Genomic DNA, 27,422 nt, shown 5'->3' with positions numbered 1-27,422 from the left:
ACTGATTTTAATTGGTTACATTGACATTTTCGTTTTGTATTGTTTGTTACCATTTCAAAATTAGCCCGATAAAGCAGAAGTATGATCTGCCCGAGTGGTTGCTGGTTTACAAAGTATTTTGGATGAGGTAATTTTTTGTCCTTCGGGTTTTACTTGGTTTAACTGACTTGCAAATTAATGGCTGCCACTGTTTGTGAAAACACACTAACATTTCGTAAAGTGGAAGACCGTGTAATATTTTCGTTCCGCAAGTTTCTCTCAAATATAACCCTGGGTCACCAGTGACAGTTATTTCTGTTGATTGGCTGACTGGATATGACGTTATCCTATTTGTTTTATACGTTCAAATATTCAAATTTCTAAAAGCAACGTTTAAATAATTCTTTCAAATTACTTAGATTAACTTTCAATACAAATGCGCAATAAATAAGTTAATTTAAATAATCTCATCTTTGTTTTCATTTTATTTCATAGGTGGCAATTTACTCATATTTTGTGCATATCCGTTGCTGGTGACCTGGGTCTATATTGTGCGATCCTAGGGTTGCTTATGATATTGACCAGGGAACAAGATTATAACCCTTCAGAAACACCAGAGGTCATTCGCAATCCTCTTTGGGAGTTCAATTTGACCATTGTTTTAGTTTTTTCTTAGGTGGCTAGTTTTTCTTATCTTCAGTTGATGTATGTTGTTACAGTGACTTCCCTACAACCATGACACTCTTTTGTTTTCAATCTGCTGAACAATACATGGGACTAACAAGCTACATATTGGGACATTCAAACTGACCAGTTGCTATTGAAAGAGTTGATGACTACTCACCTATGAATCTTTTCATAGTCAGCTCTTGGTTATTAAAATCTGAAGCAGCTACCTGTGTTATGCTATTTTTATTGGTGATGGAAGTTCAAATTTAACGAATTAGATTTTATTTTGTATTTTGTCGACAATATTGAAAACCTTGATTTAGAATTGTATTTTAAAATATTTATTTTTATCTTTACATCACTGAATAGAAGTCGTAAATATCATTATAAAAATGAGACGTCAATTAATGTTTATACTCTCCTTCATAAAACTGGAAGAGTCCTACTATGGTCCCTTTTTAATTAAAACTATGTGAAGGAACAAGCGTTATACAAAATTCAAAGTTTTAGGTTCATGTGAATTACAATTTTTGAAATAGTACTGACTTTATTTAGTGAATTAAGTTCTTTATAAAGCGTGAAATATTTCCACTGGAATTATATTGTTCTGGATTTCCTGCACTGGTATTCATAGCTAAAGATTAAGTGTCATGTTAATAATAATTTTCATTTGTGATATAGTTTGGTATTCAGTGCATTGAGTTTTATTGGAATTATTATTTGAGATTATAAATGCAATGCTTTTCAATGAAATTTTAGATTTGAATAATAAGTGTTATTTACATTGAAACTTCTTTGGATTAAGTGTAATTCATATGTAGTTTGGGATTTACGTGTAGTGCAATATTTTCGATGTATTTTGGATTTAAATGCTTTTTCCCAAAAACTTTTGTGGATAATTAAAAAGAAATGATTTTCATTAACATAATATGTAGTTTTGGTATGAAGTACAATGGTTATTTTTAAATTAAAAATCTTGATCAAGTGCTATTTTCATTGGCATTTGAAAAAAAAACAAAGATTTTCATTGGATTTATATTTATGGATTAAGTCCATTAAATTTCATCAGAACTATGATATATACATGCACAAGTATACTTTGAATAATACAAAAACATGTGCAAGGAATTTATAAGAATCTGAACTAAAGTTTAAGTAGATACGTCGAAGGAGTTTATATCAATGCATATATTTTTAATGAATAAAGGCAATATTAAATGGATTCAGATTTGAGATGGGACAATTAAAAAAAATAGCAGCATAACATTGTAACATACGTACATTGATTTTCTTTAACTTGCTATTTCAAAATTGCTGTCAACTTGGTGGCCTGTGAGTTTAAAGTTTTCTTTTTGGAAAAATGCTCAACCATTAGTTTTCTACATTAATATTTTCCATATGTTAGCATGAGCAAAGAATGTATTTAACAGGCTTTTGTCAACTTCTAAATACGATACCTAAACAACAGAAAAAAACATAAATTAAAAAATCACAAAGTTCCTTCAAAACACATTGTGGGTAATAGTCATAACTGAGAAAATTCCATATGATGTGAAACATAAAGGGTATTGGCTATCTTACACATGTCCAGGTAAATTCATGGGTGAGAGGCTACATACTCATCAACTCTTTCAATAGCAACTGTTCAGTTTAAATGCCCCAATAGCTTTTTCAATCCTTTGTATTGTTCAGCAGATTGGTAACAAAAGAGTGTCATGGTTGTAGAAAATTTACTGTAAAATCTTTCCACGACTCATACCTTTTTGAATTGATTTTTAGGTGTGATTAGATTAATTGTCCAATACTTTCATCCACAGTGGCCAGATTTACAAGAGGGGAATTGTGGTAACACAATAACTTTAACTTTAACTTTAACGCCGTTACAGTTTTTTTTTTTTTTTTTTTTTTCGTGCTACTTTTCCTAGTCAAGAATTTCAGGCCTCTTGTTTCTTTTTGTTCATTATCGGTTTTTTTACGTTGTTTTAGTTTGTAGGAGCAACTATTTCGTTGTATCTATGTATAATGCTGTTTTGGGCCATTGCAGCCTGTCCTTTGGTATTAGGGTTTCCTGGTCGTTCATAAGTTCCAAGGATTGCCTTGAGCTAACATTTTTTATCCTGGTGGGATTGTTGTCTATTTGGCATATTGACTATTCTCGCCCTAAGGTTACAGATTAACAATTGCATCATCGATTTGGATCATACGCAAAACAGTACAAAGTAATCCCTTTAGCATGCCATTATAAAAGATAGTTAAAAATATTTTTACTTGAATGAATTTTTATTTACCCCAGGCTATTTTAAGGGTAGATGAGTTCCGAGTGTCAGTGTCAGTAAAGTACTGAGTATCCTGAAAATGAGTAAATTAACATAGAGAGTAATTGGAATCTGGATTAGTTGTTTGTAGCCTTAATACAAATGAAATCTCCACAATTGCGTTTGACAATACATATATCACAAAGTGTAAAAAAGAAGTACTAGTAGAAAGTTAGCATGTAATATGTTGCAGGAAATGTCTTACCGTGGTCGTAATAAGGAGAAAGATTTCAGAGAAATAAAATTTTAATTGTTTTCCAAAAATACACACATTATTACTTTTTTATTTTGTTTTTTACATTGCTTGTGTGTATTTACTCTATTTTGGCCATGGTTTTTGAAGTTTTTACATTATCTTTTATGCTTCGATATGTTTTTGTAGCTATTTACTCCCGAAAAATTAATTCTTTGTCTTTATTTTAGCTAAACATTTTTATATAAATACATAATTTGAATGTCTCTAAAATTTAAAGACAATTATCACGTCATATGTTAAAATATATATTGCAATGATCTCTCTTAGTTTTTTTTTTACTTTTTTTGTTGATGGCCATCTAACCCTTTTAATCTCTGCTAAGATGTACGTTCATCCCATCGATTTGATACATTGCATCTAACCCCAAAGAACTCGAGATAAAGAATACTACAGACACTGTGAAGTCAGCCTAATATATTGACCTACAATGAGAGATCGATAGTCGAAAGAAAACTTTTGACCGAACTTTATGACATTGATGATTTTTCATTCCTTATTGTCAATTTTCCTTTCATCCCTTCAGTACCTGCGTATGGAGTGTCTGTAGTATCCTTAATCTCAAGTTCTTTAGGATAAATGTGATGTATCAAGTCCTCGAAATTAGGAGAATAATACATACAAAGTAACAAAGTAAATGACCAATTCGAGCTCCATTAAAAACTAACAATATGGACAAGGTGCACCGATAGGGTAAGCGTCCCCTGCTTTTCTAGACACACCCCGGAATCTAGAAAAGCAGAGGACGCTTACCATACCGGTGCACCTGGCCCATGCTCCCAGTTTTTAGTGGAGTACGAGTTGTCAATTTGCTTTTGTTGCTTTGTATGAATGATTTTGGTTACTTCGTTTTTGTTGTGTATGTTTGTTTACCATGTCTGGTCTTTGCCCCTGGACTACATTCTTTTGATTACCGCCATAACTTGGTTCCCTTGATTTTTCTCTCATAAACAGTAAAGTATTGGGTAGACGAAAGAGGAAAGAAAAACTATGACACGTTGAACAAATACGGTTTTATGGTGTAGATGGATACACCGTAACGATCCACGATCCAAACTTCTATAGTGATTACTCTATCTTGTAACAACATGACCAGGTTTCAGAAGCCTAACTGTAAACATACAAAAAGCCTGCGAAAAATCATTTTAACTTAATAACAATTGAAATGCATAATTCCGTAGGAAACCAACATAATTTGAACAGAAAATATCAAGAATTGATAGAAATAGACTTAATTCTTCTTTATTTTGATTAAGATGTAAATACGAAGGGCGATCCAGCGGTAATGCTACATATATTTAAATGTCCTATCACTTGATAAATAAGTTTATATGCATATAGTTCATTCTTTTCACACGTGTCAAGCACCAGTAGCATTAGGGAGTAATCTTTTTTTTTAACTAGGTATTGTGTTATTAATGTAGAATATCACTTGAATATAGTTAACAATTTCCAAAATTTACCATTCGATAGGTATTGAAAAAGTAATCACCTCAAGACAAACGCCACTATGAATCATTTTTAAATCTGACAATTTAATATTCAACGTGATATTACAAAGCAAAAATCATGAAAATTGCAAAGGAAATATAGAAACGTACTCTCTCAAAAGAGAGCACGTGTCCAAATAAAAGATATAACTAATTGTAAATCCTTCTTTTAAGGTCATCGGTTGTTTTGATTAAAACTACACATCGTGAAAATTCTTTTCAACATAAGAAAATGTTTTCGAACGTACAATTGATTTTGTAATATTTAAGATTTAAAATCGATGATTGTTTTACATTAAAGATATGCTGAATATTCAATCTTACAGACAAAAATGGCATTGATCAGGTTATTCTGTCTGATGTATTTTCCTTATTTGGTAAGTATATTGACACTAAGTTCCGTGTCTTACTTATGAAATATGTTATATTTGTTATATGTTTAAGGAATTAAAGTATTGGTTTGAATTATGTAACTATGATAAAATCATTTCAGTTTTGCTAAACAGATATCATTTTGTTATTAACGAACATTGTATATAGTGTACCATTCATAGCAATTTTGTTTTTTTTTCAAAACCTCATAATGTGCAATTTTGGAAACATTTCATAGATAACTTTCCGAACATTTTAACGTAAACACTTATGATTGTTAATGGTGTTGTTCTCCTATAATTCAAAATCAGGTTATAAGTATTCCTTGGTTTGAATGTCCAAGCCTGCCACTCTGGAATTTCCATGCAGGAGTTGTATGCAATAAGACTACTGATTACTGGTGCATGTGGGACACAAATAAAAAAGCCTACAAAGAAAATTGTGGTGGAACCGAGTTTCAAATGAAAGGTATGGTAAAATCAGTTGCGAATATAATTTCATCAATTCCGATTGTATTGTTTTCTATTGATGGTTTCGATGGAAAACTTTGATTCAATTCAAGTTTTTTATGGCTTATTCATATATGAAGAAATATTTATAAAAGAGCGCTCATATAAATGTTTAATTATACTTATTAATATGATATATTACTATACCAACATACAGTAGTTGAAAACAGTACAGAAGATATTATAATTATCCATCATCTACATAATATTTTAGTATGGGATAGATCATTTCTTACAAAAGATTGGATAGCAAGAATACATTGTACAATCAGCGGATGAAATTTGTTTTATGACTTATGACTGAAAGCTGTCCCTTAGACAACGGTTGCCTATTAATAAGTCATAATACTGCCTAATCAGACGATATCAGAATTAAAGTCACCATATAGAGTTTGGCTGCTATATTACAACGCATGAAAAGGGAAATTGTGTAAATCATATTGTCTCGCTTGTCATATATTTTGTGCCTACTGTCATCAATTTCGAGATTAAATCATAGACTCACAAGGACGAAATTGCGTCATGAGTTTCTCTATTTTCTACGGCAGCTGGATAAAAAGATGGGAGCCATCCAATTTACAAATTTATGATGATGAAAAAAGAAATCTCGTCAAAGTATCGATATGTTAAAAGAAAGGGTGCAAATTATTTCACCTTCTTTGCGGTCAAACGATTTTGAAGGTTTATTTATATGAATGAAGGGACGCAATTGATGTCCATTGAAATCTCTATAGTTTGCTAAAAGAAGTCGCATCATAAATGACGAATATGGTGTCCGAAAGAAACATTACCACACGGATATATTTGCTCGCTGTAGTAGATCATGTCTTTATGTTCCGTTGGGGAAAACTAATTAGAGTCGTAACTATAAATAACAAACTTGACAACAGCCATTAGTGCATTTGAATGATATATATATTCAGACGATTTCTTTTACTTTTCCAAGTTATCTTGGGGAAGGTAACATTTAATGTTGAAAACGCGTAATTTCAATTATCGTAAAGATTTTATAGTTTTTAGACTCCATATACGTATGGATATTTATGATTTTTTTATCAAGTACAAGTCTTCAAAATTGTCAAAAAGATCATAAAGTATGAAAATAGGGTATGTGGTATGGTTGCCAACGAGACAGTCACCTATCCAAATTCAAGTGACATACAATTAAACTGTTACAGGTCATCACACTGTCGTCAGTGATGGGCAAAAAGACAATAAGTTCTATCTACCTCAAAGCAGTACTCGCTTTTTCTATAAGCTAGTTCAAACACCAACGGTAATTGATAAGCACACCTCGTCTACGCATACAAAAGTATAAATACAATCATGTCCAACAGGATTAAGTGAAAATATATCACAAAATGTCTAAGTAAAACAATGTCTTCTTACAAATACAGAGATAATAAAAACAATGACATTCAAATGGCACATTAACATCATAATGTTACATGGGAGTCATTAATCTTGAAATTTGAACTATTAAAACCCACCGGCATACTAGAAACACATGGAGTAGAGTATCTTTGTAAAGAATTCATCGACCCCAGAAAGTCAATCTTAGAAACAATAAAAACACAATTTGAATATTTGATACAGATTTGATGGGAATAATCCTTACGTATAAGTTTATTTAATTATTTTTCCAGACTATAAAAATTATGTTCAAACTTTCGAGCTATGCATATTACATTACCATGAAATATCATTTTTGATTAAGGTATGATTAGGTTAATAAGATCTGGAGGTTAGCTCACAAAAAGATAACATTATTTATTTTGCAAATTGTATATCGTTCAACGGATTGTCATATACAATCAATCTCAATCAATGATGTACATTGAATGTATTTACTGTTTTGAGATAAACAGTTCTGCTATCTCTTATAGAACTTATGGTTATGCTTATTCGTTCCACCCTGTTCGGAAATGCTAGATAACAGTATATCCCGTCCTGTTTTGTCTCTTTCCTATGTTATTTTATAATACAAAAGAGGTATGCTTTGTAGGTTACAGAAGAGTTTTTTCTGGAGGTACTACAAGATTCCCGTGTTCACCTGATAAATTCCAACCGTTCATGTACTCAACCAATGGAAACTATGAGTGTGTCTATAAAAAGTCAACCTGCAATGAGATTGGTCAAATTATATATGATGATGGAACGACTACGTCTGATAGGAGATGTCGCTGTAATTACACTGCTGGTTACGTCTTTCTACAGGAACCTGAACACTTATGTTACTGTGAACCTGTTAAAGAGGATTGTTCTTGTGTAAAGAAGACTTGCCCTGTTAACCATATACTTGATCCAGGTAATTATTCGGCATTTTATTTTAGACTTTTCAACTTCCTTCATAACTTTAAAAACAAATTCCTCATGCCTCCTCATTGAAATAAGAAGTGACGGCATTTTGTATATGAATGTCACATCGGACTCCAAGTTCTATTCATTTAGATATATTATTGAGAATTCACAGATAAAATTTCCATTTCAATTTTGATTCCATTAAAGAGTTATGAAATTCACACCTACTTACATCGTTTAACTTAAGTATTAACAATTAACCAAAATTAACAAAATAAACGAGTTATGCAAATTAATTGTGAAACTGTCGATATTCTTTCGCGTTGGCATTTGTTTTAATTCTCGAAAATGTTTTGCGTTAATTATGTCTACTTTATCATGATAAATTAACAATATATTGTCTAATAAGGTGAATGTTGTATGATCTATTCATTTATTTTGTAGAATACAAATGCCGATCTATTTCAAAATTGAAAGTATCTTACAATTGTGAAAGTAGTATTCTTAAGTAAGTGATTATTCGTTTAATGATATTACTTAGTTTCTGGTTTGCTGACAATTATCTGAAAATGTTTTTTTTAATAAATACGAAACAACTAGAAACAGATACTTTCTTTTTGAAAGAGTATTTTTACTTTGTAAAATAGCATTTCAAAACACATAAAAAAGATGTTTTCAAAAGTCTGAAATTTTCGGTTTAAACATATTTTACTTCAAATTTATACACGAATTATAATTAATACAACAGAAATACATCATAAGGATTCGACATCAAGCATAAGCATATGTTGAGCCGTTCCCTATCATATGACAGAAATTATCACATTGAATCAGCATGCTCTAATACGTTAGTTTTATTATAATAATGCAATAGTGAATATACAGAAAAATAGTGTGTGAAAAGAAGGATAGACATGCATGTAAAAGCAGAAGGAATGTGATGAAATGCATTAGAAAAAAAAACGTACAATAGTAGTGTTAATCTACAAATCGCTTAATTTTTAAAATATAAGATTGCATCTTAAAGATAATTCAGTATTTTGTTCTGTTGTACAAGCATTAGATTTGATAGTGTTAAGCCGGATTTCTGAGTACTTTTTGCATTCAAGTAAAAAATGGTTGCTTGTCTTACATGACTTTAGGAACAGTTCGGAATGGCTACCAAATTACGCCTGAACAGATGCTCGTTGAAAGAGCTGTTGTTCATGTGCAGCCTGGCATGTAGGTTCTGCCCAAATGCACACTTGTCATTTTCATTTTGAATTTCTTCGGAAATAAACTCCGATGATGGGAATCCTTTTCTTCACAATGAACACAAATTTAATCTTTTTTACAATCACCAGATAGGTGATCTAATCTCAAGCACCTAAAACAGTTTCCTTTTAGCTGGCGCTTTCTTTCTTCAATACTTTTAAACTTTTAGCATTCATCACTTCAATGTTATTTATATATTTACTCTTTAAATATCTACATTTGTCAAAGTAGTTTGTATTGCGTTCCGGTGAAGCCACTAAAGCTTCATCAGAATTAATTTGTTTATTTGATGTTCCACCTTTACTCGAACTGAATTTTTCATTTCTTTTCTGCCATGATTTGTTAGAATTAAGGGATCCGTTTGCATTACCTCTACGATTTGAACACTCCTTTTCAGGTTAAAATTATCAAATTTCTCTTTTGCTACGATATAAACCCGCGATCTTTCACATGCTTTAAGAACTGTCCATTTTTCTGTAGATCCCTTTTGAATCTCTAATTGAAGTAGAATTTGCTCTGGTAATTTTGACTTCACCATTGACAAAAATACATCATGGTTAACGTTCTGTTTCAGAACTTCCAAACTACGCAAATGCCTGTTTATTTTATCTAAGAAAATTCTAAGCGATGACGTCTTATTTTAAGCCGGTTGTAATTTTATCATTTCGCCCACATTTCGCTATAATGCAGATCTACAAGTTCCTGAATATTCCCAAATCTTTCTTTAAGTATTCCAACAGCAATGTCGTAAGTTCCTCTGATGATGAAAGACCAGAAACAGCATATTTAGCATCTCCAAATAATGTACTCTTCAAATGGTTGAATTTTGCAATTTTGGAAAGTCGTTTGTTCTTGTTGATGGAACTTTCGAAAGAATCCCAAAATTCATTCCACTTAGTTAAATGAAATGATAATCTATTTTAGGCAGTTTCACAGAAGATCCATTTTTTTCTTAAATTTTCTGGTTTTGAATAAAATCATTTTGTTGTTTCAGTTGGGTTGCAACAGTTTCTTTCATTTCACGTTGAAGTTCAGCATTTTGTAAAGAACTGGACAGTTCACTACTTTGACTTCTATTAATAAAGACTAACCTTTTCCTTGTACTGATCCAATTCCAAGTAACAATCTGTAGCATCTGAACAGTCGAATAAAAAGACGCCCTTGTACTGCACATATCTCGAATAAGTTCTGTGACTGTCACGTAAAATGGTTGTAAAGATCTGACCGCGCATTTTGGTACAAGGGTACATTAATATCCTGGGGTATTACCGTTTATAATCTTATTCATCATCACAAGTTTATATTCTTTCCTGCTTTCAAAGAGTTTTACCCACCCGGTTTCTCGATATAAATTTTCTAGTGATATTTATTTCGTTCAATATCCGTTACGATACGATTCAATCTGGATTATTCCATCTTTTTAATTAAAACTGTATATCTTCATACGACTTCCCCGCATTTGTGAATTGGTATAATACACGAAATATACATTTTTTATGTGATATCAGCATCGAATAAGCCATCACGTAGTCATTGGTGGACTATTTTCGATGTCTCTATTCAACGCAAATGGTGCAATATCTAGGGTAAACAACGCGTTGGAATCTGTTAGCCATTGAACCGACACAAGAAGCACCTGGTTATACCATAGTAGTGTAACTTAAACAATAAACCGTCATATCAGACACGATCAAAGGCTTTGGAAATGTCACAGAAGGCCACGAATTTTTTTACTTTTTTTCCGACTGAACAACTTCCGACTTTTTTGACTGAACAAATTTGTAAAATCGATTATTTGTAGTTCATTTATAGATGAATCTCCGTAAATAAATAAAGACAGGTCGGTCTTGAGTAACAATTCAAGTAACTGTTCATGTGTATGTAAACACAACCTTCTTTACTTTTTAAAGTTATACTGAGAAAAGAAATATAGATCTTGACTTTGCGTGCTTTAACGTTTATAAATACGTGCGTCACATTACCTGTTTTCAACATAGAAGAACAAAACGACTTCGAAAGTTATAAATTGAAAACTTACACAACGGACCCTCACTTAGGGATATGCGACTTTCAAGAGTCAAAACGTTAAGATTCGTGGAGTTCGAGTTGCTCATTTACTTTTGTTACTTTGTATGTATTATTATAGTTACTTTGTGTTCTTTGTAGTGCACGTCTGGTCTTTGTTCCTGGATTACATTCTTTTGATTACCGCTAGAATCTTGATTCCCTGGATTACTCTTACATATTCTATTTTGGATTCTGTAATTGCAAGCTGATCGATCTCATTCCTTCTCACGGAAGGACTAGGAAGATGATTATTCCAGTCATCTAATTTGATTTGCAGAACGAAGAAGTCTTGGAATTCGTCTGCTTTGAGAGTTTCCTTTGTGTTTAAGTAACCATTTTAACAACGATGATATACCTACTTGAAGTTGTTTCATTGTTTCATTTTATTGCATATATGCCACCATGATTTCGTCGATGGGTGGTTATCTTTTAATTTACCTATAAAATGATCTTTGTAACTCTTTTTGCACTTATAAATTTACCAAGTTATCGGTCGCCGGCTGCATCAAAGATATCTTTTGAAAATTCCTAAACAATTTTGTCAGTGTTGTCAGACATGACCACTCATTGCCAGTCTGTATCTAGTAATATATGTGCGTATTTATTGTCATCACTTCAGTCAAACATCCTAATCTTACGCTTGGAAGAACTACGGGTAGTTTTTTGAGAAAATGATATTCTAATAAAATGGCAGTGATATCTGATCCAGTCTAGTAAGGGGGAGCTTTGAATTGACAACATACTGCTCTTTAATGGCATAAAATTCCCACCTATACCAAATACCGTACCAAATTCTCCACTCCAAATTGCCCAACATTCTCATTGATAATTCCCCCTTCCCATAGAAAAATTCATATTCCTTCATACAATCCCAACTCGATATTTCAATTCAAATACTACATTATCAGAATGTATGTTTTTAAATTCTTTTAAATTTTAGCTGTAATTTTTTATTAAATTTTATAAATATTTTCATATCAATTAGAACTTATTTCCCAATCCTTCCCATTCAAAATCCCTACCCAACAAATACCATACCCAGCCCCATTTTCGATTTACAATCCCCAATATAAGATAGTATGGAAAGCTTTCCCCCATGCAAGTACTGTATCTACCGTTTAGGGACGTATACAAATGGGATCAATTGTGCTTATCCAAACCAATCATTGCTTATTGTCAATAGATTTTTTCCATTTGATTTTGAAAAAAGCTAATATTTGCCATTGTGATATTTTACAGTATCCATTGTAAATGCGAGTAAATAGGAAAAAATCCTTGAAAGCATCATAAGTGTCAGAACCAACTTGATGACTTCTAAATCTCTTTTCAGGCCTTTTCAAACAGAGCCAGCAATTGTTCTAGTTACGGATACATCAAGAGGTATTTCTGGTCTTCTTTTTTGTTAAATAATTCTCTGTATTTTCGAAAACATTTTTGAATCCTTTTTTGTAGCGTCTATCATACAAGGAAAAAGTGTCATTAAGTTATAGTCAATGGGCTGGGACAGTCCCTCAGTGCAACTCCTAACCCCACTCTTCACCTTCACGGGTACCTTTCCACCTCCCGTTATAGAATCAAACAACGCAAATAAGTATGGTGAATATGTAAAGTAGAAAACAACCCCGCCGGGGTCTGACTACTGGGTTGATGAATACCCTCGGGGACTTTGGGTCCACCAGCAGTGGTATCGACCCAGTGGTTCTTAAATATAAAAAATACTCCAAAACCCTAGGTGTTACGGCAAGTTTGTTGTACTATTTAAAAGCTGAGATGTTTGGCTACCTGACGTTGCCTAAATATGTCTGTTGACTTCGTTTTGGAGAACATAGACGTTCAAAGAATAAACAAAACAACATAAAAAATGGATGTTTGCCTCATCGAAGTATAAAAAGTGGCAAAAATACATGAGTGCTTCTGTTTATTTTTAGGTGACAAAGTAACTAGGCGAGGTATAATGAGAGGTATAATGGTCCTTGCAAATCATAGTTTGGCTGATAAGAGGGGAGGGATGGTTATCTCAACCCCTGTACTAGTATAAGTAACATTTGGTAACAATTTGGAACAAAATGAATAAAAACCACCATATGCTCGTTTTGTATCTCCAATTAGGTAAATTTCGTACAGACATTGAAATCTTAAAATGTCTTCTAAGGTTATGAATTCATGTGCTGAATATACGTGTATATTGGTTATACATTTGTATATGTTGACTATATCAATCAACAATATGTTTTGTGCATAGTTTTATTGTAGTAAGTACAGACCGATAATTTACAGTTAAAAAACTCAAATCTATCTAGCTGGAAGAGTAATCAAGGGAACCAAGGTTATAACGGTAATCGAAAGAATGTAATCCAGGGACAAAGACCAGACTTTGAAAATAGACACACATAACAAAAACATACAATCACCAAAACCATACACACGTAGTGAAAGAAGCAAATGAGCAACTCGGACTACACTAAAAACTGGGAGAATGGACCAGGTGCACCTGTAGGGTAAGCGTCCTCTGTTTTTTTTCTAGAAATACCTACCGAGTTGCTCATAAAAAGTCAAGTCCGGGGTAGACGAAAGGGGGATAGAAAACTATGACACGTTGAACAAATCAGTTTTCATGGCGCAGATGGATACACCGGAGCGATCCACGAGTTCATGATGACGACCATAAAACTTCTGCAGTGATGACTTCAATCTTGTAGCAACATAACCCTGGTCCAGAAACCTATTTGTTAGAGTTCTAGCACGATACAAAAAGTCTGCGTAGTTTCGGCAAGCTCTGGTATAACGTATGACCTGTGATACGAACAATTCATACCCAGGTGCTGACGTTATGTTGGCACAGATGAAAGGAAAGTGAAAAAAAATGGAAAGCTCAGCCGAAAATAAATAGAACAAAATAACTTAGTTTAAAAAAATACATCGTTTCATAATCAAATTTGTTTTTTGAAGGTCCTGAATATTCCATTTCTACCACAGCTGCTGTTATTGTTGTGTTGTTAGGCGTATTACTTTGTTTAGGTAAGTCTAATATGTTATTCACACAACTGAAACAGCAATCAAGGTTATTTTCAAAACCTCTTATTACTGATGACTTTTAAATTAAAATTTGACGCATAGATATCTTCAAAATATGCTTCAATTCGATAATGTTGAGTGGCAATTTTAATTGGCGCTGCGAAAGATTCAAACACATAGTTGTTTTTTTTTTTAATTATACTTTTGGCCAGACATGAAATCTCCCGTCGATCACAGATTTTTTTTGGCAGATCAGGTGTTCATATAATTCTCGCCTGGAGTCCTGAACACCTTTCAAGATAATAGATAACACTTCTTGACGCAGATTTTCATTTCATCTTATGGACGTAAATTCTTTTACCTTGTGAGTATAATTGTGATTGACATATTATTTCGGGATTTCTTTTACTGTAGTAAGCATTGATGTTTTAATTAATGCGTATAGTGTTTTCAGGAAAGATTTTCTTTACAATTCTAAAAGAAATTTAACATAATAATTTCCAAGTCTTTTTCAACAAATGATCGTCACTAAAACAAATTTTGCTCAACTACTTCCTGACCTGTTCCTTCGATCATTTAATGCTGAATTAATAGCAGACCTTTCGTAATAAAAAGACGGAACATCGATCCACCATATCCTTTGATTTTGATCTCAAACTCCGCTATAAAGAAGATGTTTTGTCTGTATGCTATATTTTATACAGAAAAAGAACTTAAGATGAAGGAAAACTACAGACAGTGAGAAGTCTGTCTCATATCTTAACTTACTATTAGAGATCGGTGGAAAGGAAAGTCATGATACTACGTTACGATAAACATGATGACTTCTCATTTTGTATTTTCACCTACCCTTAATCTGCAACATCCTTTCACCACTTGCGTATATTTTGTGTCACAACTGAAATGTTGTGGCAAATCTTGTCACAAAATGGACTCCTTGGTCTAGGCTTTACTATTTGTTTTAATTTTAGAATAGGGTTATGTTGCTACAAGATTGCAATCTTCACAATAAAGGTGTTCTGGTCGTAATCAAAATCTCTTGGATCGTTATGGTCTATATATAAGGATAGAATGAGCTTACTATAAGAATAATGAGATTACAAAATGACATATTGAAGCCTTGTTTTCACTTCATTGTCTAAATTTGAGACAACAATTTTGTTCACACCTTTTCTGAGCAACACAGCGGGTGTTTTAGAAAAGCCGAGGATGTGCTCTTGTAATGCATCTGGTTCCAGCTCCCATTTTAGTGAATTCTGAGTTAATTTACTTTGTTTAATATATTCATTTTCCTTGTCTCGTGTATTGTTTTTTATTAATATTTCTTCCCTTATTTCACCAATAATACATTAGCTTTTTTATTATATTTATTCTTGGTATTATACCGTACATTGTTATATCAATGAAATAATATTCAGATCACATAAATCATCCTATTATACATGTACAATAATTAGAAATAATATGATGTCAAAACATTTTGTTAATAAAGAATTACAAAGCGTGTCTGAGAAATGTGCGAACACTATTATTATAATTCATTATCACTTTTGGATAATTGTAATCACTCAAGAGATAGATTATTCATTTAAAGTCGAAATGTCCCTCTGAAAAGGTTCAACTTATCTTTAGAAAAGTACAAATATTCAATATATATCAATTTTCTCTTTAGAAAACTTAAAAAGAAGGAATACAAATTTTCTGAGAGGAATTATTCAGATATAATCAATAAAATATTTTGCAAAGAGAATACAAAGATTAATAACTTTCATGAAGTTTTGTTTAATAATAGCAAATATTACTTTATCTTATGATAGCTTCAATGTATGGTCAAAAATGTTTGTCCACCGTTTTTCAAAAGTGTCCCAAAAAGTTTTAGTTTTACGAATTCAACGTATTTGTGCTCAACTTTCTACTTTGTTACATTGTTCACATTTATTATCGGCGACATATCCGAACTTCTGCAATAGATTTAAAATTATCGATAGGAATACTAAAATAAAAAAAAACGGACATTCTTTGTTATCAATATTAGCTTTATTCAAAGGCAGTCGTACAAGATAAACATGTTCACTACAAATAAAGAACTCATCGCTGTTTAGAGCAAAAAATGTAATCCAAATATCTAAATGTACTATTAAAAGTTCTCGAAAGACATCTTGTATGTTAGTTTAATGATCAAAATGTAATTTTATAACAAAGACACCACTCCATGAAAAAAATGATACGAAGGTTGATTTCGATTTAAAGCGTTCTGCCACAACCATATGAGAAGTAGGGTATAAAATATGAATTTCATGAATAATTACAGAATATAAATCCAGGTAAAATGACTAAATGTCAGTGATATTGCTCCATGATATGGTTTACCACGAAGATGAAACTGGGATTGATTTTCAAGAATAAGACTTTAACTGTTTAGAAAATAAGGGCTCTAAAAGGTGCATAGAAACAGGTGTTTGCTTGATATTTAGTAGGACAGTATTTGTACAATATGAGTAACTTGGTGCATTGAAAATTGTAAATAAGATGTCATGCTATCATTAGACGGCTTCGATTAACCTGCTTTGGAGACCAGTTAAACGTATTTTGAACGTGTGGCAAAGAAAGGCTTGACTTGATACAAGTCCCTCTTTATTATATATATGACCCAGAAAATCTATGTAACTAACCTTTCCGATACCACCACTACTAATTTCTGTGAAAAATGGGTCTTTTCGACAGTGTGCTACAAGGTGTCCTACACCTCCCCCCACCCCCCCCCCCAAAAAAAAAAATAATAATAAAAATAAAAAAAAGGTTGGGATTGATTTCATGGTTCTGATTGAAACCTTTTAAAAACTAGGGACCAAAATTGGAGAACTATCGCTCCGGCAAATTCTTACCGTGATTCAGGAAAAAAGGAAGGGTTCCGAAAGATAATCAAAAGGATAACGACAAGAAAAGGAAATTGGACAGGTACAACAAAAAGACAAGAAAGAATCACAATAACATGTACGAAACACAACAGTAAATGTGCAATTGGGAATACTGTCTAATTGCAATCAAATGTCAAAATATGTATCAAGCTTGAATGGTGTGTCCATCCTTGTCGCAATCAATTGGATAAGACCTATTCACTGGTATTAAGATGAGAAGTTTGTTTTATATTTTTTATAACTTTATAGTTTCTTTTTTACGGTTTTAATTTTTCAGGACTTGCGATTATATTGTATACTTTAGAAAATATTGGAGGTAAGTAAAATTACCACATTCACAGCTGATCTAATTTCTTAAAAGAAAACAAAATGCATATTTGTTTCGTTTTAATATCATTTATACATTAAGTAAGTGCATTGCATAACACCGTATCTCCCTTTTTTGGAAAAAAAGTATTACATGTATGTTTTATTGTAAGTACATTTTTGTACCGATTTGCAACAGAACAAAAATTTATTTTCTAGAAAAATTCGTTAGCATAATGGATTCATAAAAAAGTACGTGTATTAGAAAACCATGAAACTGAAAACAGAAGACCTGTTTAATATATGAGAGAAATTAAAAAAAAGAAAAGAACAATTTCATTTGTGTTAGTCGTTATAAAAATTTTTATTATCGGTAACTAGGAAATAAATCTTATTTTTTTGTACTTTCGAGCAATGAGTCTTCATTGTTTTATAGGTTTATGTGCGCCAAAATATATCTATATGGGAAGGTCTACTGATGAATTGCCACTCATTATCAGAGGTATGAAAACTAAATTATTGCAGAGGGTTTTTGATTTTGACTGTTCTGTCAGGCTGCATATATATATATCATTCATTTTCTGAGTTTTTTTCTAACTTGTAAAAAGTCTTGGTAATTGTTTTGATCGGGCTGATTTTTACTGAAATATATTGAGTGAGACACTTTTGGGATAGGAATTTAAAAGAAAACATTGATGTTTCGCTTGCTCGCTTTATAGAAACTTTAATTTGGTTGTTATGTGGTAATTTAAATGACGGTCACAGAATTGTTTACGGCGACGTTTTAGTAAGACAGATAAAGTCATACATTCACGATTGTCACTGTGATTCACTTGGATAACAATGCCAAAAGCCTCGGTGGTCGAATGGTAAGGTTGTCGGATCGATCACTGATGTAATCATACCAAAGACTTCATTATTAGATGTCATTGCTTCTTTTCCAAGCATGCAGTATTTAAGAGGATAAACTATTGACTGGTCAGCTTTGAAACGATATAATAATGTGTCCGAGTGGGATGATATGCCTATCCTTAACTATAAGCTGTTGCTTCTGTTACCTAGTAAATGAAAATAAGGCACAGCATGTAAGAATAGTACAAACCATTCCCGAATTCCCGACAGTTTATCAACATTTTTATCAACAGGATCTTTCAATCTTCTTTTCTTAAGTTCGTATTATTGAAAAAATATATCATCCAGCGAACAGTCCTGTCCGAAAGGAAAAATAGAATATATAAATACTTGATACGCAGACTAGGCACTGTAAGATCTTACTGGTGTACTGTTCTATCTGATATCATAGAACAGAAATCCTGACAGAATTTAAGAGAGGTTAGAAGTGATCGAAATTGTAACATTAAAGAAACACTATCAGTTTATTCGTCTCCATGTCGATCAATCTCTTATGAGATTAAAATAATATAAGGTAAATTGAGATTTCGCGGATCGTAATAACTCTGCCACAGACCGGGTCGGTTGCACGGTATTTAGTAGCAAATTCAGTCCACCCCCCCCCACCCCCACCACTAGAAAAAATGTTGAAAAAATGTGCCAGTCATATCATGAAAGAAACACTCACTGTTGGTCCTGTCTATTAATTTATATGCCTCCCCACTTACCTGTAATTCTGGATCCGGCACTGGTATATTGTTTAAATAGGTTAATACTCGTATATATTTTTCTAGTATATTGATGAACGTAACATACATGTACATGTACAATGTATCTGCTCAATTGATTGTTTTCATCTAGTTCTGTGTGTACCCAGGACTCCTGAGCTGTGCTTAGATGCACCGAATTGCGATTCAGATCCTTTTTTAAAATGCTTTTCGGGGCGGAACAGGAGTATTTGAAAAAAGGGGCCCAGAGATTACCATTGAAGGGGTGTACAGTTTGTCCGAAAATTATCATGAAATTAGAAGCGTTAAATGTTTTCAGAAGGGAGGCAATAAATGGATGTAATACAGTCGTAATTAAGTTTGGAAGAAATGATACGAAAGACTCGGCATCGTGATTGGACGCGGAGGTACGATGGTCGTACGCTTAAGTGCGTTTACGATCACGACATGGTTAGACATGATTGCTGACTGCCTATAGCAAAGCAGAAATGCGTTGGTCACTACGAGGAGGTGCGTTTTCTTTAAATGGCTGAAATGTTTTGTCTATCATGTAGATGTTCTCCGTTGATACCGTAAATATACGATTATCTTGAAATTCTACATATATGATATTTTTGTACATGCAATCAGAAAAAAACTGCTTTCAGTTCGTTTACACTATTGATGAAATTATAAAAAAAAACAAAATTAATGATTTTTCTTCATTTTTCCTATACCCATTTGAAAATTGAATACTACTGGCACGAGTACTCTTTAAATGAAACAAAATCTTGACTAACTTAGCTATAGACTGGTTGTGGATAGCTTTAAGACTTCTGTATTAGCGTATTAACTACATGTACTACATAAAAACAATTGATCTATAGTAACTGTAGAATTTGTAAATACAAATAAAATGTAGTATAGGACGGCGCTTTTTTCTGCATGTGTATCATCTTATACACCGCTGCTAAGGTTATCATTATGATTGATGCCACAGAGATATAGATCTGATGGATTAAGGGACTATACGTAATATGAAGAAAAACATGCCAGTCTGGTCCGGGACTTAATTTGGGCTTTCGGTATTCTATTACACTCTTTACTCGTATATTGCAGTTTCTATTTCGCCTTTCCACTATCGAATACACTCCATGATTCGTTTTGAAAGCATGTCTTACTTTTAAAAGATAAAGATCCGTGATATCAAATATATATATATATATATATATATATATATATATATATATATATAAGGGTCTGAAAAATTCCCTACGATGTTAGAACTGTCAAATATGCAATTTATTTTTGTCGTTCCCTCCGCGGGACTCGAACTCGTACCGCTGTGACATCTATGGCAACACCGCCTGCACTAAGTCCAGCACCCTAGACCACTCAGTCAGCTAGGCTATATTAAAATATAGCTTTCGCTGGCCGGGCCATTCCTCCTCGTAGGATTAATCTAGGGCTGTAACTTAGTACACGATGTATGGAATTGTTCAGACCCTTCTATAAGTTTACGTTATCTTCCCTGTATCAATTTGATCCGATGGAGCAGTGTAGTGAATAGAGTCGTCACATTCTGAGACGTTGTATAATATTGATTTGTTATGACATGCAATTTTAATTTGATCCACTATCCCACATAATAACATCTACATGAACTGTCCCGTACTACCATACATTGTGTACTAAGTTACAGCCCTAAATTATTCCTACATGGAGGAATGATCCGGCCAGCGAAAGCTATATTTTAATATAGCCTAGCTGGCCGAGTGGTCTAGGGTGCTGGACTTAATGCAGGCGGTGTTGCCATAGATGTCACAGCGGTATGAGTTTGAGTCCCGCGGAGGGAACGACAAAAAAAATGCAAATTTGACAGTTCTAACATCGTTGGGAATTTTTCAGACCCTCCTATAAGTTTACATTATCTTCCCTGTATCAATTTGATCCGATGGAGCAGTGTAGTGAATAGAGTCGTCACATTCTGAGACGTTGTATAATATTGATTTGTTATGACATGCAATTTTAATTTGATCCACTATCCCACATAATAACATCTACATGAACTGTCCCGTATTACCATACATTGTGTACTAAGTTACAGCCCTAAATTATTCCTACATGGAGGAATGATCCGGCCAGCGAAAGCTATATTTTAATATAGCCTAGCTGGCCGAGTGGTCTAGGGTGCTGGACTTAATGCAGGCGGTGTTGCCATAGATGTCACAGCGGTATGAGTTTGAGTCCCGCGGAGGGAACGACAAAAAAAATGCAAATTTGACAGTTCTAACATCGTTGGGAATTTTTCAGACCCTCCTATAAGTTTACATTATCTTCCCTGTATCAATTTGATCCGATGGAGCAGTGTAGTGAATAGAGTCGTCACATTCTGAGACGTTGTATAATATTGATTTGTTATGACATGCAATTTTAATTTGATCCACTATCCCACATAATAACATCTACATGAACTGTCCCGTATTACCATACATTGTGTACTAAGTTACAGCCCTAAATTATTCCTACGAGGAGGAATGACCCGGCCAGCGAAAGCTATATTTTAATATAGCCTAGCTGGCCGAGTGGTCTAGGGTGCTGGACTTTATGCAGGCGGTGTTGCCATAGATGTCACAGCGGTACGAGTTTGAGTCCCGCGGAGGGAACGACAAAAAAAATTGCAAATTTGACAGTTCTGACATCGTTGGGAATTTTTCAGACCCTCCTATAAGTTTACATTATCTTCCCTGTATCAATTTGATCCGATGGAGCAGTGTAGTAAATAGAGTCGTCACATTCTGAGACGTTGTATATATATATACAATTTTCCGATTTTTCATACGACAACAAAGTTGTCCCGTTCCGCTTTTTTTGTAACCTATAACTACAGTTTATGTTTCTCGTATGACCTCGACTGTCGTAACGTATCTTTTAAGTTTTGATACTGCATAAAGTACGTGTACTTTTAACACTCAAAATTAGTAATGATGTATGCCACGTTTTTTTTTATACAGGCAACAATAAACTAGCTAATAATATGACTTTCCTCTAGTTTGTTTGTTTTCTCTATAACATTGTACGCGCTTACGCACATAAAATTTCGTGGCGACGTTGAATGGGGTATTATACTAACGCACTTCCGCGCATTTGCGTTTGACATCCAACGTACTTCAGCGTTGACCATCGCAGGTCAACGCGACCTCTTCGCCCTTTGGCGTCCCCATCGCACTTCTGAGGCCTTTCAAATATACTAGACGCCTTTTCCTTGGACTTGACTTGATTATGGATCGGATTAGTGTTCGGTAATTTTTTTTGCTACCCTTATATTAAGACCTTTTTGCTAACTCACTACCCTGAAGTCCAAGAGAGTGCCCCACAACACAGTTAAATCTGCAAGAATAATGAAATAATAATTGATTTAGTATTATCTAATGGAAGTTTTACATTTTGAGAGTATATTTTCGTTTGCAAAATGAAACACAACTTCACACTCAGACTTGACTGGGGAAATGTATTTGGGTAATTTGGGTAATTGGTGAATGCCTTCACTCTTTCATTTTTAAGTAGATGAAATATTCGTAAGTAATCTAGAGTTTTATTACTACATTGTACCTCACTTTGTATCTAATCAGGATCTAAGAAAAAAATGATTCACGAAGAAAACAATTTGTTTGATGTTTTTTTTTTTTTTTTTTTTTTCAAAAAAAGGAAGATGTTTCTATATATTTAGTGTCATCGTCAGACTAATTATCAGGATTGTGATTTAATTTAAAGCGAGTTGAAATAATTGTTTATTATACCACCTGTCTCCTATATACGCGAAAGTTTACTATAATTATTAATACAGGTAATGAATCGCGTTTTGAAAAAAAAAAAAACTTCTAAATAACACATTTTCCCTGACATAACTATCCATGACAGAAATGATTATGGATGAGTTTCTCACACATTTTTTTCACATTCTATTGAGACAAGCAGATTTTTTCAGAACTATTTGACATTTTTATTTTGTATTAAGTTAATATTTATGCAAGGAGGTCGATAACAACCACATTAATGTAACCTTATTATCCTTATGATTTTCTTTTATAACTATTCATTTCATATATATTGATATTTATGCCCCTTTCATTTAAAATAATAAACTTCCGGTGTTACGTTTTAAAATGATTTTTTTTCCATCCGCCTACGCTTCTGTTGGCACTTTCAAATTTATCTCAATTGTATTTTTTTTTTCTCATAAATATTCTATATTTATCCCTTAATTAGAATTTTAATTATTTTATTACCAGTAAATAATAATAAGTTTTTCTTCATTAATTAATCAGTGTATTTATTTATTTATTTATTTATTTATTTATTTATTTATTTATTTACTTATCATACTATGATAAAGAAAATAAGAAAAAATAATTATGATTTACCCGTACTTTCGAGACCCGAAATGGGCTGGGATATTTTTGAAAACTAAAATGGATATCATCAATATCCAGAGACTTTCGTTTTATTTTAATCTAGTATGTTTAACAAAGTATTAGAAAAATGCACAAAAATACACGAACTACCACTAAACATTATAAGAGAGAAGATATAAGAATACCAGGTGGTCCGATTACAGAAGACTATGCTATACATTTGAGCAATGAGAACTTACTTCTAACATTAGAAATAGTTCTTAATATGATAATGCAATGGGGGGCTACAACCTTATTATCTTAGGGCGAAGTTAGACGGAAATCATATGGAGCGGTCATACTATCTTCAGGGCAAATTCTACTGTACCCTGGACCACCAAAGAGGATAGTAACCATCAACATGGAATCTTACTCAATACAATGACCAAATAATCGAATGGAATCTTGTTAGTGGAAGAATTATCATGGCAAGATTTATTTTTAAAGATACAGAAAGTAACAGTTATTCAATGCAACGCTCCTACCAACGTAGCAGAGTAAAGAGACAAACGTGAGTTTTACAACCAGCCCCAAGCTACCCAAGATTGAACAACACTCGGGTCATCTTGATTGTAATGGGTGATGTGAATGCCAATGTTTGAATAAGATAACACAGGGAGAGAACTTATCACGGGGAAAAAAGGAATTTGTACCATCAACGAAAAATGGACAACTTTTTGCAGATATTTTGCTCCCAGAAAGATATGGTCATAGGAGGTACGATATTCCCATTCCCTAACAAGGATATACACAAAACAACCTGGGAATTTCCGGAAAATGATGCAATGGTCAAAAATGACATCAAACCTGCGTACAACATCACACGCCAACTGGCAAGTAGAAAGACCAACACATCCAAACTAGGGAAAGACAAAGATGGTAATGATATAACAAACCTAGATCGACCACTTTTAAATGGAGAAAATATATCAGACGCTCCAGGGATCCCGATCTAAAACCCGCAGAAGACCTTGATGCGCATACTGACCCAATCAAAAATCATAAAAGCCCTACAGAGAACCAAGATTTTAAAAGCCACAGGACCGGACGAAATTCCACCTATTGTCTTGAAGATAAACCCAGAAAACTCCTAAAAAATCTTGATTGATTAATTGAGCAGAAATATTTCAGCTATATGCCGGTTACAAACATGAAACAGATGATAAAATGAACATGACATAATGATGAAATGGAAAATTGGATGGGACACAAGGATAATTTTGATTACCACTGGATATTAGGTGAGTTGGGAAGGGTCAGGTAATTTAACCTTCTGTTGCGGATCACAATTGTTCCTACTCCTGTAGCATAACCAAAGATTGGTAATTTAACGTGCAAGGAACATGACATCTTTCCCAACACGTTGCATCACTGTGGTTTGTGGTCAGGTTTTTCGTATTATGGCCTGACAACCCTAGCGTGTGAAATGTTTGGGTTATCCCATTCTACCACCTGGGACATACAACCCAGTTGCTCTGTGAGCAGAGAGACCTAGCCGCCCGCCAGCCTTCTGGGCACTATTTCGTCGCCTTTTACGACAAGATCATCGCTGTTACGGGCATATTCTTGTACAGCATATCGAAATTTACAATATATAAAACTGGCCATATTTATAATCAACACACTTTGACCCACAAGGGGCCCTACAACTTCTGGCATAAACTGTTCGAACACATCTGGGAAACAGTGGAAATTCCTGATGAGTGGAGTTTAGGTTGCATCATTGAGCTTCCAAAGTAGGGTGACCTGAGCAACTGCCAAAAACTGATAAGGAACTCAGCTACTCTCCCTACCAAGTAAAATCCTAGCAAGAGTCATTCTGGAAAGAAACAATAAATACAAACATCTGTGATGAGCAAGCAGAATTCCGATGCGGCCGATCATGTATTTGACCAAATTGCCACATTACGGGTTATCATCGAGAAGTCGATAGAATGGAAATCAACTCTCTACATCAACTTTGTGTAATTCAAGAAAGCCTTCGACAAATTTAACAGAAATACTCTTTGGAAGGAACTAAGACACTATAGAATCCCTGTCAAATCGTAAAGAACACTATAGAATCCCTGTCAAATAGCAAAGATTATTCATGGATTCTACGAAAACACCAAGTCATCTAAAATTCAACACTCTCAACATCCTTCAATGTGCCAAGGTTATCTCCTGTCGCCCATAGTTTTCATTATAAGTGTGCAAGAATTTGTATTAGACATAATATACAATAATCATGAATTACATCATGGATTGCTCTTTGATTATTGATATATTTTGGGGTGCTATACAAGGTGATCACTATAGATTGGCCATGCATAATTGATTGTGACATGGGTTGCTTCCCTGCATAAGTCCCAGACTTTCTCGTGCTATTGCAGATTTGCAGGGAAGCTACCGGTCTGAATGAGTCCCGGATTTTCTTGTGCTATTGCAGGGGAAGCTTCCCATTCTGCATGAGTCCTATATATTCTCATGCTGGGTTATTGTTTAGAAAGAAAAAGCAGAACTTTATTCAATCCCTGGCTACAGGCAAAGCCATGTCTTGTTTAGGCCAAGTAAATTTCATCCAACCCTCACCAAAAATGTGGGATGGTTGGCAAGGATTTGGTTTTGGTTTTTAATCCTGACCTAATATTTCCTAGCCTAATTGTAGCTATTTGACATGTTCTTAATCCATACCCACATCAGTTTTAGAGAGGAAACATTATTTTGGTCACCAAAAAAATGGAAGATTTGTATATTATAGTGCCTAAAAACAAGAAAATAACGGAAAAAAATCTTGATTTTGAAAGTTTCATCCCCTTTGAGATGTTAATCTGCTAATTAATTTTATTTAGTCATAACAAGAATGAAATATCTGATTGATCTTAATATCTATACTCCCTTGATAGTTTTTTTTTTGTTTACCATAAATTTGACTTGCAAAAAAAAAATCTGCAATATTCTTGAAAAAAATATTAATTCTTGTGTTATTGGAAAAAAAAATTAAGAGGAGCAGAAAAATAATATTTAGCAATATTGAAAATCCCAGCCTCCAAGAGTTTTCAGTAGATATTAAATAGGAAATGGCCGATTCAGTAAACAAATTCGGCTACTAGTGATAGCAGTAATAAGACCTACACTGCTATCACACATTCCAAAGAAGGGATAGTGGAAACGAGGACTTTGTGCTCTCCTCTTTTAGTCTCTCTGCCAACCCGTGCAGGTCCGGGTGTCAAAAGAATAGGCCTGCAGCAGCGCTAAGCTTGTTGTAAAAGGCAACTAAATAGTGCTCAGAACCCTAGCCGGTAGCTAGGTTACTGTGCTGACAGAGCAACTGCGGGCGTTAAACCCCAACAAACAAACAAACAAACAAACTTTAGTCTCTCTGCCAGAGATTGTGATCTACCGTCTATATTCTGGATTCCTAAACTCAACAACAATCCTTACAAAGAAGGCTACATAGCTGGATCTGCAAGATGCACAGCTATTAAAGAGGGTTTCCAGTCCTATTACGACACTTGTTACTCCCGTGGTGGGATTAATTCAGTGTGGATCCTGAAAATTCGACAGATTTTCCGCAAACACTCAATTCAAATTATTATTAGAAAACAATAGCATAAAAACCTATGATTTTTCAACTTTTTATATTTCCTTCCCCATACTTATTTTAAATAGCCACTCATAAAACATCATATATCGTTGTTTCTCTGAAAAAAAGACGGTACATCTATATACAAATATGTAGTTCTTGGAAGAGATCCCTCACACTTGTAAAGAACGATTAATCATTTTCCAAATACATCGAAGAAGATACTTTCAAAATGATAATACACATTTGTACAGTGAGGTGGACCCATTTATCTGATCCAAAAAAGTAACATCGTTTAGCTAGATCCATTAATCTGATTGTTCCCTATATAGATGACTAATTATCGTTAAACAATCG

General features: G+C 33.6%; 1 protein-coding gene across 1 annotated transcript in view; it reads left to right on the top strand.

The window, feature by feature from the left end:
* LOC148604489 (uncharacterized) overlaps positions 1-27,422 on the top strand; it is a 60,514-nt gene that overhangs the window by 6,878 nt on the left and 26,214 nt on the right. The window contains 8 exon segments of the mRNA XM_088550162.1: positions 5,008-5,083; positions 5,390-5,546; positions 7,593-7,895; positions 8,333-8,396; positions 12,540-12,589; positions 14,159-14,227; positions 17,420-17,458; positions 17,885-17,950. Coding sequence (XP_088406288.1) covers positions 5,039-5,083; positions 5,390-5,546; positions 7,593-7,895; positions 8,333-8,396; positions 12,540-12,589; positions 14,159-14,227; positions 17,420-17,458; positions 17,885-17,950 — 793 coding nt within the window. The 5' untranslated portion in view covers positions 5,008-5,038.

Source organism: Perna viridis, chromosome 10 (assembly GCF_037379345.1).
Source record: "Perna viridis isolate PV_CMFRI_1.1 ecotype Kerala chromosome 10, ASM3737934v1, whole genome shotgun sequence".
In the NCBI taxonomy this organism is placed as follows: domain Eukaryota; kingdom Metazoa; phylum Mollusca; class Bivalvia; order Mytilida; family Mytilidae; genus Perna; species Perna viridis.
This window is presented reverse-complemented; position numbering and strand designations above follow the sequence as displayed.